Source organism: Pelophylax lessonae (assembly GCF_965119305.1).
Source record: "Pelophylax lessonae genome assembly, chromosome: 6".
NCBI classification, from domain to species: Eukaryota; Metazoa; Chordata; class Amphibia; order Anura; family Ranidae; genus Pelophylax; species Pelophylax lessonae.
The window spans coordinates 258,348,302-258,365,023 of NC_138773.1; the positions used below are offsets into that span (position 1 = coordinate 258,348,302).

Below are 16,722 nucleotides of genomic sequence, written 5' to 3' on the forward strand. Positions count from 1 at the left end.
GTTCAACATAATTGGCTCTCATGGTGATCATATGATTAGGAATCAGGATGATTGGTTCTCAATCCTTAGTTAGGCTCCAGTCACACCTGAAGCGTCATTTTCAGGCTTTTTTGGATGTATTTCAAGCATTTTTTAGGCGTTTTTTCAGGGGTTTTTTAAGTTGTTTGGAGGCAGGCATTGACATCTAACAAAAACGCTGGTAATCTGCCACAAAAGAAGCTCCTACTTTTTTGAGCTTCAGGTGTTTTGCTTCATGTGACAAAATGGTCATATGTGAACAGGGGCCATTAAAATGAATCGGATTTTGCTTGTTGGGCATTTTAAGACTCCAGAGATGAGCAATTTACGACCTAATAAACGCTCAGGTGTGAACAGGGCCTTAGGGTTGTGAAACTGTCAGTAAAAGTGCAGTGTCAGAATTAGCAGCTCTAGGAACTGTGCCTAGGAATATTATTATACAAATCGCAGGCATTAAGGTAATAAACATTATTACATCACAGACCTGGAACAAACATTAAGTGAATGAATGTCAGACAGAAGTCCGAAATCTGAACCATTGTCAGTGGCTCATTAAGTACTGATGCCAATGCATTAGTAGAACATCCGGGGAACTAACATTTCCAGAAAGGTGTTGGAAATTACAACCTCCATATTTATTATTAATGCTTCTGTAAGTTTCCAAAATGTTTGCTTTTGGTCAAAAACCCTAGCGCACAGGGGAAACCCTTTAGCACATGTGATTATTAATTGTGGTTTGAAAGGGAGGAAAAATAGAGCAGTCTCTCCTGATAAAGAGCAAATAGGAACTGGAGCAAGAGGATTTGGTGGTCGCGCACAGGGATTTGTGATCCTTTTGAGTCTTGAATACTAGGTAAGATAGCCCTCCCACTCTTGATATCAATTGTATGTACACATTGTATTATCTACATTGTGTTATATTATACTATTTCTAAATTGATTATTTCTCTTAGAAATGAGCATAGTGTGTTAAAAACTCCTCCCGAAGAAGTGGTCCGCCACGAAACATGTCAAGGTACACACATCTGGAAGTTTGAAAAAATCAGTTTTGGGTTTATATAACTACATTGATGCTCATACTAATGTTTCAACACTCTATCACAATACCTGTATGCAATATTTGTTCTGATTGTTTTTAAATGTGTGTATAGATAAAAATTTGTATTTTACTTTTGTATTATTCTATCTGTACTGTACCTAGAAAGTCCCCTCTCCAATCCCCCCTTCCCCCCCCCCCAAACTTCCTTGACCCTATTTGGGAGGTGGGTCTTGGGAATTTTCCCATTTTTTCTCATTATATTGGGATGTTGGTACTACAAACTTTCAATTTTACCACAGGCTACCCACATAAATAGGAACTAAAATCTCACATAAGAACATTTAGGGACCTATTTAGAGCAGATGGCACATACTGCTATCTACTGGACACTCCAGTGCTTGCTCCACATCATGGCCTCTGTTGGTGGCTTAAAGTCTGTGGTGTCCTATGGAGTTCCACAACAAATAAGGTTTAATGTGTATTTAAAGGATAAGTCCATCTATAGGAACATGTTACATGTTCCCCCTGTTTTGAGGTGGGAACATGTAACATGTTTCCCATTGTTGCAGCCATTTCCCGACCTGCCGCCTCTAGTGACTGCGAGCTGCCAATCTTCTCCCTAAACTCGCTGTCACAACTTAAAAAAAATGCAGCCATGGAGGCCACCCCCTGGCCACGCCATTCATTCATAGAGTTTTGTAAATGAATGAACTAAAAGTACCAACACCCTTTTCAGCTGTTGGCATGGAGTTCTCAATGAACTACCAAGGTAGTTCATTGATTATTCCCGTCATTGTGTAACTGCCTGCTCGCACAAGGTACAACAGTCTGCTGGAGTCCTCCATTGCGCCTGCAATCTGCTGATCATGGATGCAATGCTTTGCAGGCTCCTAGTAAAAAAAAAAAAATAAATGCACATTTTTTTGCCTGCAAAAAGATATGCATTTATAATTTTTGTTTACAAAGGTGAACTTATCAGCCACATTTGTTGCTTTTTGTGGTCTTCAACCCATTGGGAAAATTTCCCTTTTCTTCATGTCCCAGAGACACAACAGAAAGTAGGAGGAAATCTCATCAATATTTGTCAACTGAAACAAGTGTCCCTATTGGCAGACTGTCCTTTTTTCTTGTTCCATTGGCAAAGGGAACCAGGGCACACAGAGGAGGTGAGTCATATAGACAGGAGGTGAACAAGGACACAGACAATACAAAAACTTGGTAGGCGTTCTAATACCCTGCTCTAAAACTAAAAATAATCAAAAAACTTTGGCTTTAGAAGTATTTCTGTATAAATATACCTAAAACTGTAAAGGCTGCACTTCAGCAGTAAGACATCAGTGCCAAAAAAGCAAGGTAGACATCATCTTCATATTGGTGTCAAAGCCCCAGGTGAACAATGGTCTAGGCAATTTTAGGCAACCAAGAAGTTTTGAGACAGTTCTCTAAAACATTTCAAGGAACATATCACATAGTAAATAAAAAATCAATAACAAGAAAACTTCACGTTAGTATTCCATTCTCCTCTTCACAGTTGATCGGGAGTTGCAGAGCACTAACAAGGAGCCAGCTAGTAAGATAGTGAGCAGTACCTAGAGTAATATGAATTGCTGTTAATGTAGTCACACAGTAGATCAATACTTTCTCTCTTTGTATTTATGGATGTGAGATTGTTGTTTCAGATTAATTCTGTTCAGGTAACTCTTGAGGCTGGAAATTGTGTGCTGTTCTTGTACCTTTTCCATAAATAACATTGAGCCCATAACTAAAACTCTGCAAGAGATATGATGCTAGATGCCTCCCAGGGTGCTGAAATGGTAAATAACTATTGTGTAAATCTCAGTCTAGTGAATCACTTTTGAAAATCTTTTACAATGCCTACAGTCTGCTTCCAATACATATCTGGAATGATAAAGTGCTCTTCCTACAGCATCATAACAGCGCTTTTTTCCTCTACTTCTACCACCCGCTAACAGCATTAGGGAATAATCAAACTGTGCTGAGAAGGAACAAGGCACGGATAAAGATTCTTTTTTTTCTTCAATGTGCACATTTTGCATTTGAGTTAATATGTTTACCTAAAAATTATTTTGTTTCAAAAATGGTAATTTAAATACAAAACTGTTGACCCTCCCTATAGCAGATATTGTATTTAAGAAGATCAACCATGGCCTTTGCTGAACAGTATAAGCTATATTTATTTATTAACTCTTTATTTAAAGAAGTCTCGCATTGACAGGGCACAAGTTACAGGGTTACAAAATATATTTTACATGTACGGTAATCAAATATGGACATACAGTATCTCAAAAAAGTGAGTACACCCCTCGCATTTTTGTGAATATTTTATTATATCTTTTCACGTGACAACACTGAAGAAATGTCACTTTTCTACAATGTAAAGTAGTGAGTGTACAGCTTGTATAACAGTGTACATATGCTGTCCCCCCTCAAAATAACTCAACATACAGCCATTATTGTCTAAACTGCTGGTAAAAAAAAAGTGAGTACACCCCTAAGTTAAAATGTCCAAATTGGGCCCAATTAGCCATGTTTCCTCCCCTGTGGCATGTGACCTGTTAGTGTTTTGAAGTCTCAGGTGTAAATGGAGGGCAGGTGTGTTCAAATTGGTGTTATTGCTCTCACTCTCTCATACTGGTCACTGGAAGTTCAACATGGCACCTCATGGCAAAGAACTTTCTGAGGATCTGAAAAAAAGAATTGTTGCTCTACATAAAGATGGCTTATGCTATAAGAAGATTGCTAAGACCCTGAAACTGAGCTGCAGCACGGTGGCCAAGACCATACAGTGGTTTAACAGGACAGGTTCCACTCAGAACAAGCCTAGCCATGGTCGACCAAAGTGCATTGGTCAGTGTCATATCCAGAGGTTGTCTTTGGAAAATAGACATATGAGTGCTGCCAGCATTGCTGCAGAGGTTGAAGGAGTGGGGGGTCAGCCTGTCAGTGATCAGACCATACGCCACACACTGCATCAAAATGGTCTTCGTGGCTGTCATCCCAGAAGGAATCCTCTTCTAAAGATGATGCACAAGAAAGCCCACAACAGTTTGCTGAAGACAAGCAGATTAGGACATGGATTCCTGGAACCATGTCCTGTGGTCTGATGAGACCAAGAAAAACTTCTTTGGTTCAGATGGTGTCAAGCGTGTGTGGTGGCAACCAGGTGAGGAGTACAAAGACAAGTGTGTCTTGTCTACAGTCAAGCAAGGTGGTGGGAGTGTCATGGTCTGGGGCTGCATGAGTGCTGTCAGCACTGGGGAGCTACAGTTCATTGAGGGAAACATGTACTGTGAAATACTGAAGCAGAGCATGATCCCCTACCTTCGTAGACTGGGCCGGGGGGCAGTATTGTAAGATGGTAATGACGCCAAACACACCTCCGAGATCACCACTGCCTTGCTAAAGAAGCTGAGGGTAAAGGTGATTGACTGGCCAAGCACGTCTCCAGACCTAAACCCTTTTGAGCATCAGTGGGGCTTCCTCAAATGGAAGGTGGAGGAGCGCAAGGTGTCTAACGTCCACCAGCTCTGTGATGTCATCATGGAAGAGTACTCCAGTGGCAACCTGTGAAGCTCTGGTGAACTCCATGTCCAAGAGGGTTAAGGCAGTGCTGGAAAATAATGGTGGCCACACAACTTTTTGACACTTTGGGCCCAATTTTGACATGTTCAATTAGGGGTGTACTCACTTTTGTTGCCAGTGGATTAGACATTAATGGCTGTGTGTTGAGTTATTTTGAGGGGACAGCAAATTTGCACTGTTATCCAAGCTGTACACTCACTACATTACATTGTAGTAAAGTATCATTTCTTCAGTGTTGTCACATGAAAATGTATAATAAAATATTTATAAAAATGTGAGGGGTGTACTCACTTTTGTGAGATACTGTATATATATATATATATATATATATATATATATATATATATATATATATATATATATAAAGAATATAAAACATTTGGCAACCTGCATTGCCACTTGTGTGTTTTGTTTTGTGGTTCTTCTTTTCTTTTTCAGGGAAGTTTCAAAGGCATAGAGCAACTTTAAGTGTACTACATTTGCAACAAGTGATCCATTTATAATTATGTCTTTGATCTTTAAGCAGTACAACACACTTATACCTTTTTATGGTTGCTCAAAAATAATTTCCTGGCCAAATATTATTAGTTATGTTTTACTACTTTGCTATGCATTTGTAGCATTGGAATTTATGATCAGCCGAAACTATTGATTGATGAATGTATATTATATAGTTTGGCTGTTTTTTGGCTGTGGTTTGAGTAGGGATTTTTTTTAACTCTTGTTAAAGTGTATATATAGAGTTAAGATGGTATTAAACCCAGAACCAAAAATGTAATATATTGCAGCATACCAAGGCCAAGATGCCTATGCTTTTCGTATCTCCAATTTTATAAAGAAGCCCTGGGTGTCGAAGCTGCTTCATCTGTTCTGCTCACTATATAGATGACTCTGGCATTATAAATTATTTTATGAATAAAGATGAGACAGCATTTATGACCGAATCATGTGGATTAACCATATTGGGCAAAAAAACTAACAGCCTCTCCTTTTTTTCTTTTCTAGAATGGATACATGTTCCAGAGAATGTAGTTATGGAAACTGCAAGAGAAGGGTAATACAATAGGATTAATGTTTTTGAACATCCATTTTTTTCTTATGTAATATGCTGTCCCTTGTGGACAGGAAGACAGTTAAAGTCATGAAAAAACTGTTCATAGGAAACCTCGCCTAGAAGATCCTGGAGAGCCATGGCCTCAAAGGTGTCATGTCTGTATATTTTGACAGTGGTTTGCTGGGCAAGTGCACTTTGGTACTTAAGTGTTACTCGCCCAACATCCAACTACACCGGCTACAGGCTAAGCAAAGTGGTATTAGCTCAGAAAAACATTACTTTTGGCAATATTAGAACTCGACCCATCAATCCCCATTCCTTTGAATTTGTTATTAATGAGCCTGAGAAATGTGAAAATAATGGTTCCCCCTTTTTGGTTATTCTAATAAGCACAACCCATAAGGAATTTGATGCCAGACAAGCCATCCGAGAAACTTGGGGTAATGAAAGCAACTTTAAAGGAATTAAAATTGTCACGCTTTTCCTCCTCGGCAAAAATGCAGACTCAGTATTAAACCAGATGGTTGAGCAAGAAAGCCAGATATTTCACGATATAGTGGTGGAAGACTTCATAGACTCATACCATAATCTAACCTTAAAAACTATGATGGGCATGAGATGGGTGGCAACTTTCTGCTCCAAGGCTAAATATGTCATGAAAACAGACAGTGATATTTTTGTAAATATGGACAATTTAATTTATAAACTACTGAAACCAACCACAAAGCCACGGAGGAGGTATTTTACTGGATATGTTATCAATGGAGGACCTATAAGGGATGTCCGCAGCAAATGGTATATGCCAAGAGACTTGTACCCAGATAGTAATTATCCGCCTTTTTGTTCAGGAACTGGGTATATCTTCTCCGCAGATGTGGCGGAACTCATTTATAAAACATCCCTCCACACAAGACTTTTGCATCTTGAGGATGTCTATGTTGGACTTTGCTTGCGAAAACTTGGAATCCACCCGTTTCAAAACAGTGGCTTTAATCATTGGAAAATGGCTTACAGTCTGTGCCGATACCGTAGAGTTATCACAGTACATCAGATTGGCCCTGAAGAAATGCACAGAATTTGGAATGACATGCAAAGCAAGAAGCATCTCCGATGTTAGTTTTGCAATTGGTTGCATATTTTTTAAGCTGTAGTGGGAAAGAAATTTTAATGTACAAGATGTATAGACAATATTTGACCTTTGTTTTAATTTTGTTTGGCCTGTACAGAGCTGGAACCTGAAATTAATCTACATCAGTAAAGTGGGCATTTTTGTCCATTTCACTTAACATTTCGTAGATTATACTGTAAATTCTAATTCTGATAACTATTGTTTTTCTTCTGTATCATTTATTGCTATGATGATATGACAAGGCATTCTATATTCCCTCATGATCAAAGCTGTGTATCCTCTATAGAGTGCCATACTATCATGTACTCTGATTTCCATCTAAGTGGCAGTCTGCAATGCTCTGTCTTTTATATTTTGGTTTTATCACTGGATGTTTTGGGCTGTATTCAAATTATGATCTAGTCCACACTTCATATCTATACATGCATGCATATACAGTTCTGTAAGATTTTTCTGTGTTTACAATTTTGCATTATTGAAATTCGTAAAGCCCAGTTGACCAGGGTTCTAACCCTTCCACCCTCTATTCAAATCTAACAAAGCTAGCATTAGGCTTTAACAAATATAAGCATAAAATACATAGTTTTGGAATGCAGTAATAGAGATTTTTTTTAAAATAATTAAGTAATGCATTCTTTTTTTAAATAAATTAACTGGTAAATGTTCCCTCTTTAGTCAGTCGACTCCTATTTACTGGCAAATACCTGGTGATTGCGACAGTTCCCCTTCTATCCTTTAGCACTCTGACCAAACCCAGCAGTGCTGGCATGGTCATTGTATCTCTATATTTGCTGATTGGAGCTACATGAAACTGTGCCAACACACAGTGTGCTTTGCTACTTTGTTCCCCATCCAGCCCTGTTCTGCTTGACACACCATACATAGGCTTAGGGAGTATTTTCCTACAGATGTAATTCAGCTGCCTGCCCCCAAGTGATGTGGACATGGCAACCCCCCCCCGATCAGTCTGTCTCTATTTGGCACATTGTACATAAACAGGGTACATACTTCCCTGCCATACTTGATGCCATCCTACTACCTTCCCCCTTAGGCAATAGAGATGCTCTCGCTGTATTTGGTAAATGGGGTTAGGTAGGGGGTCTATGCTGTCACATGACTGCAGAATTGAATAGTAAAAAAGTTTTAGAAATGTATTTGAATATAATGTGCTTTGATTTCATTGACTCCATTGTTACTTTGTTTGCTTAGAATTAAGATAGAAAAGGGAAGCTTACTCTTTTTTTTTTTTTTTTAACAATTACATTTTTTGTTTAACTTTGAATAAAGCTTTTTATAATCAGAAGCATGTGACTATCTTCTACCCTGACCTAACAGGGTCATGCTTAAAGTGATTGTAAAGCTTTCATTTTTTTTTTATAAAATAACAAACATGTCATACTTACCCGCTCTATGCAATGGCTTTGCATAGAGCAGCCCCGATCCTCCTCTTCTGGGTTCCCCCGCTGACGCTCCTGGCTCCTCCCCCCAGCCAAATTCCTCCATAGAAAGCCACTTGCACTGTCACTATGCAAAACCCACAGCAAAAAGCACTGCAGAAATGGATCAAAAGCAAGCTGCATAGGTTTGCTTTTGATGAAGCTTGAAGAAAAAGTCTCCCCAGCGAGACACACACAGTATAAAATAACCCGATAAAAGTTTAACCTTCCCCTACGTTATCCAAAACTAAAAAAAGTTAGCTTCCACTTTAAGGTTGGGTATTCTTTTAATAATTGCTTTAGGCCTGTGTTCATTTATCTGTTACTGAAGCACAGGTTGACACAAACTAAAGTGCGTTGTGATTCATTCTGAAGACACCCCAGCATACTATTACAGCAAACCGCTTTGTACCCACACTGCTTAGCACCACAGGAAAAAGTATCAGGATTGAATACAAAAAGCTCAGCTACTAAAAATGTACAGTACCACATCAATAAATTCTATGTAAACCAAAAATTGTGATTGGACTTTACTGGTACAGTGGAAGACAAACAAATCAATAGATAAGAAAATTTTAAAATAACATTTTAAATAAAGACTCCAACATCTGGGTGCCCAAAAAAAGCCATATATGCTACTCAATTACTGTATTAATCCAGGAGATTATCCAAGAGTACAGAAATTGACGCATTATTTGCTTCATCAGGACCTTGTATTCTTGGATGTAGGGATGAGTAGCCTAGATATTATTACTTTCAGGTTGCAGAAAATGGCAGAGGGCAGATAATGGATAATGGCAACCCCAAAGGAGTGACTGCAAAGCTGGACAAGAAAACCAATAACTCCAATAGCTTTGTAGCCCCAAATGGCTCAGTCAAGCAAGGATGTATACTTCTAACTAAATGGAGGGTGCGTTACCCTGCACACCAAAGGCCAGTGGTATTAAAACATAACTTGTATTCAAATTATATAAAATGTGTCATGACTGTGTATACATATATTTGGAAATGGAGAATTCATGTTTATTGTTTGGCAGATAGCATAGGCAGTGATTTGATAAATATAATAACCAAATAAAGAGAAGAAAAGGGAAGAGAAGAAGAAACCCTTCTTACTGATTATACATTAAATAACTTGAACAACTCACAGCCCCAATAACTAGGAAAATAAGCTACTCCACTCGAAACACTGCACCTATCAGACCCTGTTCAGGTCTTGAGAGGTATCTATGATAAGAACTCCTCCTCATATGTATATCAGCAGAACTTTTGTGGGGAGATTGCCAACTCAAGTAGATCCCTTAAACACAGTCTCATCTGGGATATAATATAAATCATTAACCCAGCTTATATCAAGGAGTGTCCAGCTCTTATAGATACTAGGGTCCTCAGGGCACAGTATCAACATACTCCATACATACATAGGATCCGGCTGAAATAGTTGACACTAATGATAAAAATAACTTCACCTTCTGAAGGACTCCTTCTGGATGCTCAGCAGTGTAAATTCCCTGGGATGGAACATGTTGATACTGTGCCCTGAGGACCCTAGTACCTACAAGAGCTGGACATCCCTTGATATAAGCTGGGTTGGTGATTTATATTTATTCCCAGATGGAACTGTATTTAGGGGATCTACTTGAGTTGGCGATCTCCCCACAATAGTTTTGCTCATATACATCTTTGCTCGGCTGAGCCATTTTGGGCTACAAAGCTATTGAAGTAGTCCGGCTCTGGTCTATCGCCCAGCTTTGCAGTCACCCCTTTGGGGTTGTCGTTATCCATTATCTGCCCTCCACCATTTTATGCCACCTGAAAGAAATATCTAGACTACTAATCCCTACATCCAAGAATACAAGGTCCTGAAGAAGCAATAATGTGAAACTTTTCGGCCTCTGATCTCTTGGATAATCCTCTGGGTTAATATAGTAATTGAGTAGCATATTTGGCTTTTTTGGGGTCCATTATCTTTGGGACCCAGATGTTGAAGTCTCTACGTAAATTTTCCTATCCATTGATTTGTTTGTCCTCTTTGTACCAGTAAAGTCCAAGAAAAAATACCAGACAGTCTGTTACCTCACAGGCAGCCACTCAGATTAAAAAAGACAGGTGAACAATAAAACTTAGAATTTGATTGACTGCTATGACATATTGATAAATAAGGCAGTTATTATTTCCTCTTACAGCAAGAGTTCTGTAACCTATGTCACGTTATTTTAGAAATGTAGAGGCATTCAGCTTTTTTTTCTATCTGAATCTGGAAGTTCATGACATTTTTCTATGGTATTTGAAATCACTTTACGTTACAGGAAAAATACAGAAGTATTTGTTGTAAGATTTGTTAGCGATAATTTTAGCCGTTTAGGGACTGTAATAAATTTCCTGGAAAATGGGCTGAAAACGTAGAGTTGAAATTATATTCCAGTTATGGCTAGTTACTACATTTTTTCTGTTGAACAGTTTAGACTGAAGGGATCAAAAATGTTGTTTACTGAATTAGGACTTTTTTTGGTCTGCATTTTATTTATTTGGTTTTTATAATTGGATACCCCGTATTAATTAGGAAATTACTCTTAAAGTTTGTCACATAGCAAAAGTATGCCATAAAAAGAATGACAGCTTTTGTAAAACATTTTGGAATTATTTACATCAATGTGTTGTGGGAACACCTGCATTACAGTAACATGCAGCAACACAAGCATGCACCTACCTGCACTGTTGTGGCAAGCATTTTGCGACCCATTTCATTTTTTGGGACTTTTTAATGTGTGGGAAGCCCATTGATTTCAGTGTACTGCCCTTACGCAACACACAGTAATGTTTTATAACGAGTGTTAATGCACATTAAGCTAATCTCTGGGGTAAGGTAAATTGCTTCTTTGCCCCACACTGCTTATTTAGATCCAAGGGGAGCAAAAGCAGCTTTACTTGTCCGATACTCTGCTGCCCAGCAGCCGGCACTCTTCTTTACTCCCCTCTGTTCTGACAATAGACTGTTCCTTGGCATTCTCATGTCCAGTGCAGGGCTAGGGGCTTTGAATTAAACTTTATGAAATCAGAGAACCTGTGAATGGAAGAACATAGGGGAGACCAGGCTGTTTTTTTGTGGTCCCCTAGACCTAAACAATCGTTTAACCCTTGCAGTGCAGGGTCAGCCCCAATACAAGGAAGAACTTTTCCTTTCTCTTTACTTCAGTTGTAATTCATTTCACCAATGTGAATAAAGGTGGATATATTTTAAGTAGTATCAGGAAAAAAAACCTCGCGCTTATGGTAAAGTGCAATAAGTGTGTGCCGAGTAAGTAAATAGCTGCTGCTGACAATTAAGGTGCAAGTGCCTTTAAAGTGAACGTGAAGATGTGTCAGCGCTGCTAAATGAACATTTGCCAATAATAATAAATACAACAAATATTATAAATACATATATAAAATGCCAGGTGCAAAAAGTGATTAATATATATCAATGTCCTTCAAATGCAGAAAATGTCCTACAATTGCTGTGCAAAAAATGACAAAAGTGGCAGAAGTGCTTTGTGCTCCATTCTTGCATAAATTGCTGGCGCTTCCCCTTATGCTTCCCTACTCACCGGAAACCAAATAAATATAGGTCTGTAGATCACACTCAGATCACTCTGTGGTAAATAACTCTCCTATGTGGCAGAAGCTGGGTCCCAAAAGTAATCCCGTATAGGTCTGCGGGAAGCTGCTGGAGGATAGTGCTGGTCTTGGCATTCCTCAGTGAAAGAAAAAACTTGCCATAGTGAAGTATATCAAACCATAAACTTTTATTGATGCATAGAATCCACTTACAAACAATGATCAGCCCGGTGTATGCTGCTCCTGCAGCGTGCGTTCCACCGGCCGGTTATGACGTAAAAGGATCAAGTCTCGCTATACGCATTTTGCCCTCCCCTTGGGCGTCCTCTGTAGTAGTTTTAATTAGTGCAGAACTAATGCATATATAGAGAATTTAGCAGTGGGTTCTAGCTGCAAATCTATGTACAGATAAAAATGTGTGAGACTTCAATTGGGCTTTAAAATCATTAAAACGGAAAAGAACATGACTACTCACTACTAAAAAAAACTGAAGTATTCTGCTTTACTGTATTAAAATATATGTATACATTATTAAAAAAAAAAAAAAATGAACTTGTTTAATTGTGCTACACATTAGCAGTGGCGTACCAATGGGGGGGGGCGGGGGTGCGGCCCGCCCCGGGTGCCACTCACTGGGGGGTGTCAGCCGGTGTCCTGCCCGGTGTGTTCAGAGTCAGACAGATCCCGCAGTGTGAAGGCAGCTGCAGTGGCTGGCAGCTCCTTCAGTCCGTGCTGCTAGTGGGGGGCGGAGCCACGGCGGGAATAAGGGGGCGGAGCTGCGGCGGGAATAAGGGGGCGGAGCCGCGGCGGGAATAAGGGGCGGAGCCTCGGCGGGAAGAAGGTGAGTGCCCATTGCAAAAGTGTGTGCTGGATAGGAGGGGGGTGGGGCTGCTACATATAGAGGAATTCATCTTTCTCTATTCTTCCTGCAGCTTCCTGCTGAATAACTGATTCTCCTCCTCTCCCTCCTGCAGGAAGAATAGGGAAAGATCAATTCATCTATATGCAGCTGCCCCATCCCCCTCCTATACAACTTCTTTTGCTGGCCCCCCAAAGTTCTTAACCTCCTCCAGTGCTCCTAATCCCTCCCTCAGTGCTTTTAGCCCCCCCCCCAGTGCACTAGACCCCCCTGTTCTTTAGCCCCCCCCATGCTCTTCAACTACCCACAGTGCTTTCTCCCTCCCCCCTAAGTGCTCCCCGTCCCCCCAGTGCTCTCCACTCCCCTGATTTTCCTTGCCCACCCCCCTAAGTGCTCCCTGTCCCCCCAGTGCTCTCCACCCCCCTGGTTTTCCCTGCTCGTCCCCCAAGTGCTCCCTGTCCCCCCCAGTGCAATCCACCCCCTGCACCTTCCAACCCCCCTACAATGCTTTCCAAACCCTCTCTTAATTCTCTCCAGTTCCCCCCCCCCCCCACCGTGCCCTTCAGCACCTCCAGTGCTCTCTGCTTCGTCTGTGCTCTCCGGCCCCCCTAGTGCTCTTCTATCTTCTATCATGTCCTCAGCCTCTGAGCATCTACTGTATCATGTCTGTAGTCTCTGACCATCTCTTGTATCATGTCCGCAGTCTCTGACCATCTCCTGTATCATGTCTGCAGTCTCTGATCATCTACTGTATCATGTCTGCAGTCTCTGACCATCTCCTGTATCATGTCCGCAGTCTCTGACCATCTCCTGTATCATGTCTGCAGTCTCTGATCATCTCCTGTATCACGTCTGCAGTCTCTGACCATCTCCTGTATCATGTCTGCAGTCTCTGACCATCTCCTGTATCATGTCTGCAGTCTCTGACCATCTCCTGTATCATGTCCGCAGTCTCTGACCATCTCCTGTATCATGTCCGCAGTCTCTGACCATCTCCTGTATCATGTCTGCAGTCTCTGACCATCTCCTGTATCATGTCTGCAGTCTCTGACCATCTCCTGTATCATGTCTGCAGTCTCTGACCATCTCTTGTATCATGTCCGCAGTCTCTGACCATCTCCTGTATCATGTCTGCAGTCTCTGATCATCTCCTGTATCACGTCTGCAGTCTCTGACCATCTCCTGTATCATGTCTGCAGTCTCTGACCATCTCCTGTATCATGTCCGCAGTCTCTGACCATCTCCTGTATCATGTCTGCAGTCTCTGACCATCTCCTGTATCATGTCCGCAGTCTCTGACCATCTCCTGTATCATGTCCGCAGTCTCTGACCATCTCCTGTATCATGTCTGCAGTCTCTGACCATCTCCTGTATCATGTCTGCAGTCTCTGACCATCTCCTGTATCATGTCTGCAGTCTCTGACCATCTCTTGTATCATGTCCGCAGTCTCTGACCATCTCCTGTATCATGTCTGCAGTCTCTGATCATCTACTGTATCATGTCTGCAGTCTCTGACCATCTCCTGTATCATGTCCGCAGTCTCTGACCATCTCCTGTATCATGTCTGCAGTCTCTGATCATCTCCTGTATCACGTCTGCAGTCTCTGACCATCTCCTGTATCACGTCTGCAGTCTCTGACCATCTCCTGTATCATGTCTGTAGTCTCTGACCATCTACTGTATCATGTCCGCAGTCTCTGACCATCTCCTGTATCATGTCTGCAGTCTCTGATCATCTACTGTATCATGTCTGCAGTCTCTGACCATCTCCTGTATCATGTCCGCAGTCTCTGACCATCTCCTGTATCATGTCTGCAGTCTCTGATCATCTCCTGTATCACGTCTGCAGTCTCTGACCATCTCCTGTATCACGTCTGCAGTCTCTGACCATCTCCTGTATCATGTCTGTAGTCTCTGACCATCTACTGTATCATGTCCTCAGTCTCTGACCATCTCCTGTTTCATGTCTGCAGTCTCTGACCATCTCCTGTATCATGTCTGCAGTCTCTGACCATCTCCTGTATCATGTCTGCAGTCTCTGGCCATCTTCTGTATCACGTCTGCAGTCTCTGACCATCTCCTGTATCACGTCTGCAGTCTCTGACCATCTACTGTATCATGTCTGCAGTCTCTGACCATCTCCTGTACCATGTCTGCAGTCTCTGACCATCTACTGTATCATGTCTGTAGTCTCTGAATATCTCCTTTAGCAAGTCTCCAATCTCTTACTCAAACTTAAACACATTGCTAATATTAGCTATCTATCTATGCTGAAGGTAGGACTGTGCAGGGGAGGCAGAGAGTGCAAAAGGGGGAACTGTGATTAGAGAGACAGAGGGCAGACTGCAAGGGGCACTGTGATGGGGGGCTGTTAAATTTGTGCAAAAAATATTCTTGAAAACATTAAATTTTTTGTGGGTGTTTTTACATTTTAAAGTCGGGGGGGGGGGGGGGGTGCCAGATATAGGATCCGCCCCGGGTGCCAAATGCTCTAGGTACGCCACTGCACATTAGTGTTATCTTTCAGGCAGCAATTGATGTAACACTTCTAATTAAAAAACCTGCACATTTTTTTTTTCTCTGTAGTGACTGCAAAAGATAAATATTAATTACCTAAAATGTACCTTTCCATTTCTGTTAAAAATGGCTGCTATCATCTCTAATTGCTGTTCAACTATCATTTCTACTACTATCATTCAAATATAAATATATCTACTATCATTCAAATATATATCTAATACCAAACATAAACACTGAAACAATGCATCATTTATCTAAACACGATGCCAAAGCATGCAACATTTGTATGCCTTGTTTGAATCTGGCTCCTTTCACACGGCCGCTCCGTGTGAAAGGTCCGCTGCGGGACTTTTTTTTTTTTTCTTCCACGGAGCGGATGACATTTCTGTCATCCGCTCCGTGTGCCCGCATATCATCCCGTCCGTTTGCGGATGATATGCGGACATAATGTATGTCTATGGCACTGCGGATGTCAGCGGATAACACCGCTGACATCCGATTTTCCTTCCTTTCCGTGTTTTACACGGAAGAAAAAATGGGTTCTGTTCCATTTGTAAAAACGGAACAGAACTGAATGGAGGAAAATCGGGTGTCAGCGGGTGGTATTCTGCTGACACCCGCAGTGCCATTCACTTACATTATGTCCGCAAATCATCCGCAAACGGATTGGATGATTTGCGGACACACGGAGCGGCCGTGTGAAAGGACCCTCTTTCAAAAACTCCAGCTAGTGTAGTGGTTATGTTGATGATATTTTAGCCCCATTTATTTATTGTGAACTCTGTAAATGAATGACGCAACTGTGTGGGGCTCGGTCCACACCACCGCATCATTCATTCTCAGAGTTTTGTGAACATTTCTTCTGTTTTTCAATTGTGATAGCAGGTTTGGGGAGAGGATCCTCCGCTTGCAGTCACAGGAATGGGGGAGGGGGGGGGGGTTGTTGAGGAGAGAGAATGCAGGAGCAGGAACATGTTCTAAAGGTAGACTTGGCCTTTAAGGAATTTCAAAATCAATTAAACATTTGCCAAATAAACCCAGATGTAACATACAGTAACACCTATAAAACTAAAATAACATATTTTTATATTCTATGAGTAGCAAATGCATATTTAATGGAGTCATCATATAAAAGGAAACTAAAAATGTAAGTATTAACTGTTAACTTAAGCTACATTTTTGTATTTTTTTTTCTTTTTCTATTTTACGTTGGTTTATTTACTGGTTTCTTTAATCAGAGGAACAAAACATGTATGCATAATTTTTCCATGTGCAATACAATACACTTTAGGCTAAAACATATGAGAAAAACCTGATTAAAAAAAAAAAGCATTTCTCTGTACATTTACACGTGTAAATATTTGAATTAGGATATTTTTAAATGTTTTCTCTTGTACATAAAATGAATTGCAAGAAAATTTAAATGCATGAGTTTCTTTTAATAACAAGTCATTCTGTGCTGCAAA

General features: G+C 40.7%; 1 protein-coding gene across 1 annotated transcript in view; it reads left to right on the forward strand.

Annotated features, from left to right (window-relative positions):
- Window positions 1-7,405, forward strand: part of B3GALT1 (beta-1,3-galactosyltransferase 1) — a 462,810-nt gene extending 455,405 nt beyond the window's left edge. Inside the window, exon 4 of the mRNA XM_082260201.1 lies at window positions 5,666-7,405. Within this exon, the coding sequence (XP_082116327.1) occupies window positions 5,851-6,831 (981 nt within the window). The 5' untranslated portion in view covers window positions 5,666-5,850 and the 3' untranslated portion in view covers window positions 6,832-7,405. The remainder of the gene's footprint in view (window positions 1-5,665) is intronic.
- Window positions 7,406-16,722: the final 9,317 nt, after the last annotated feature.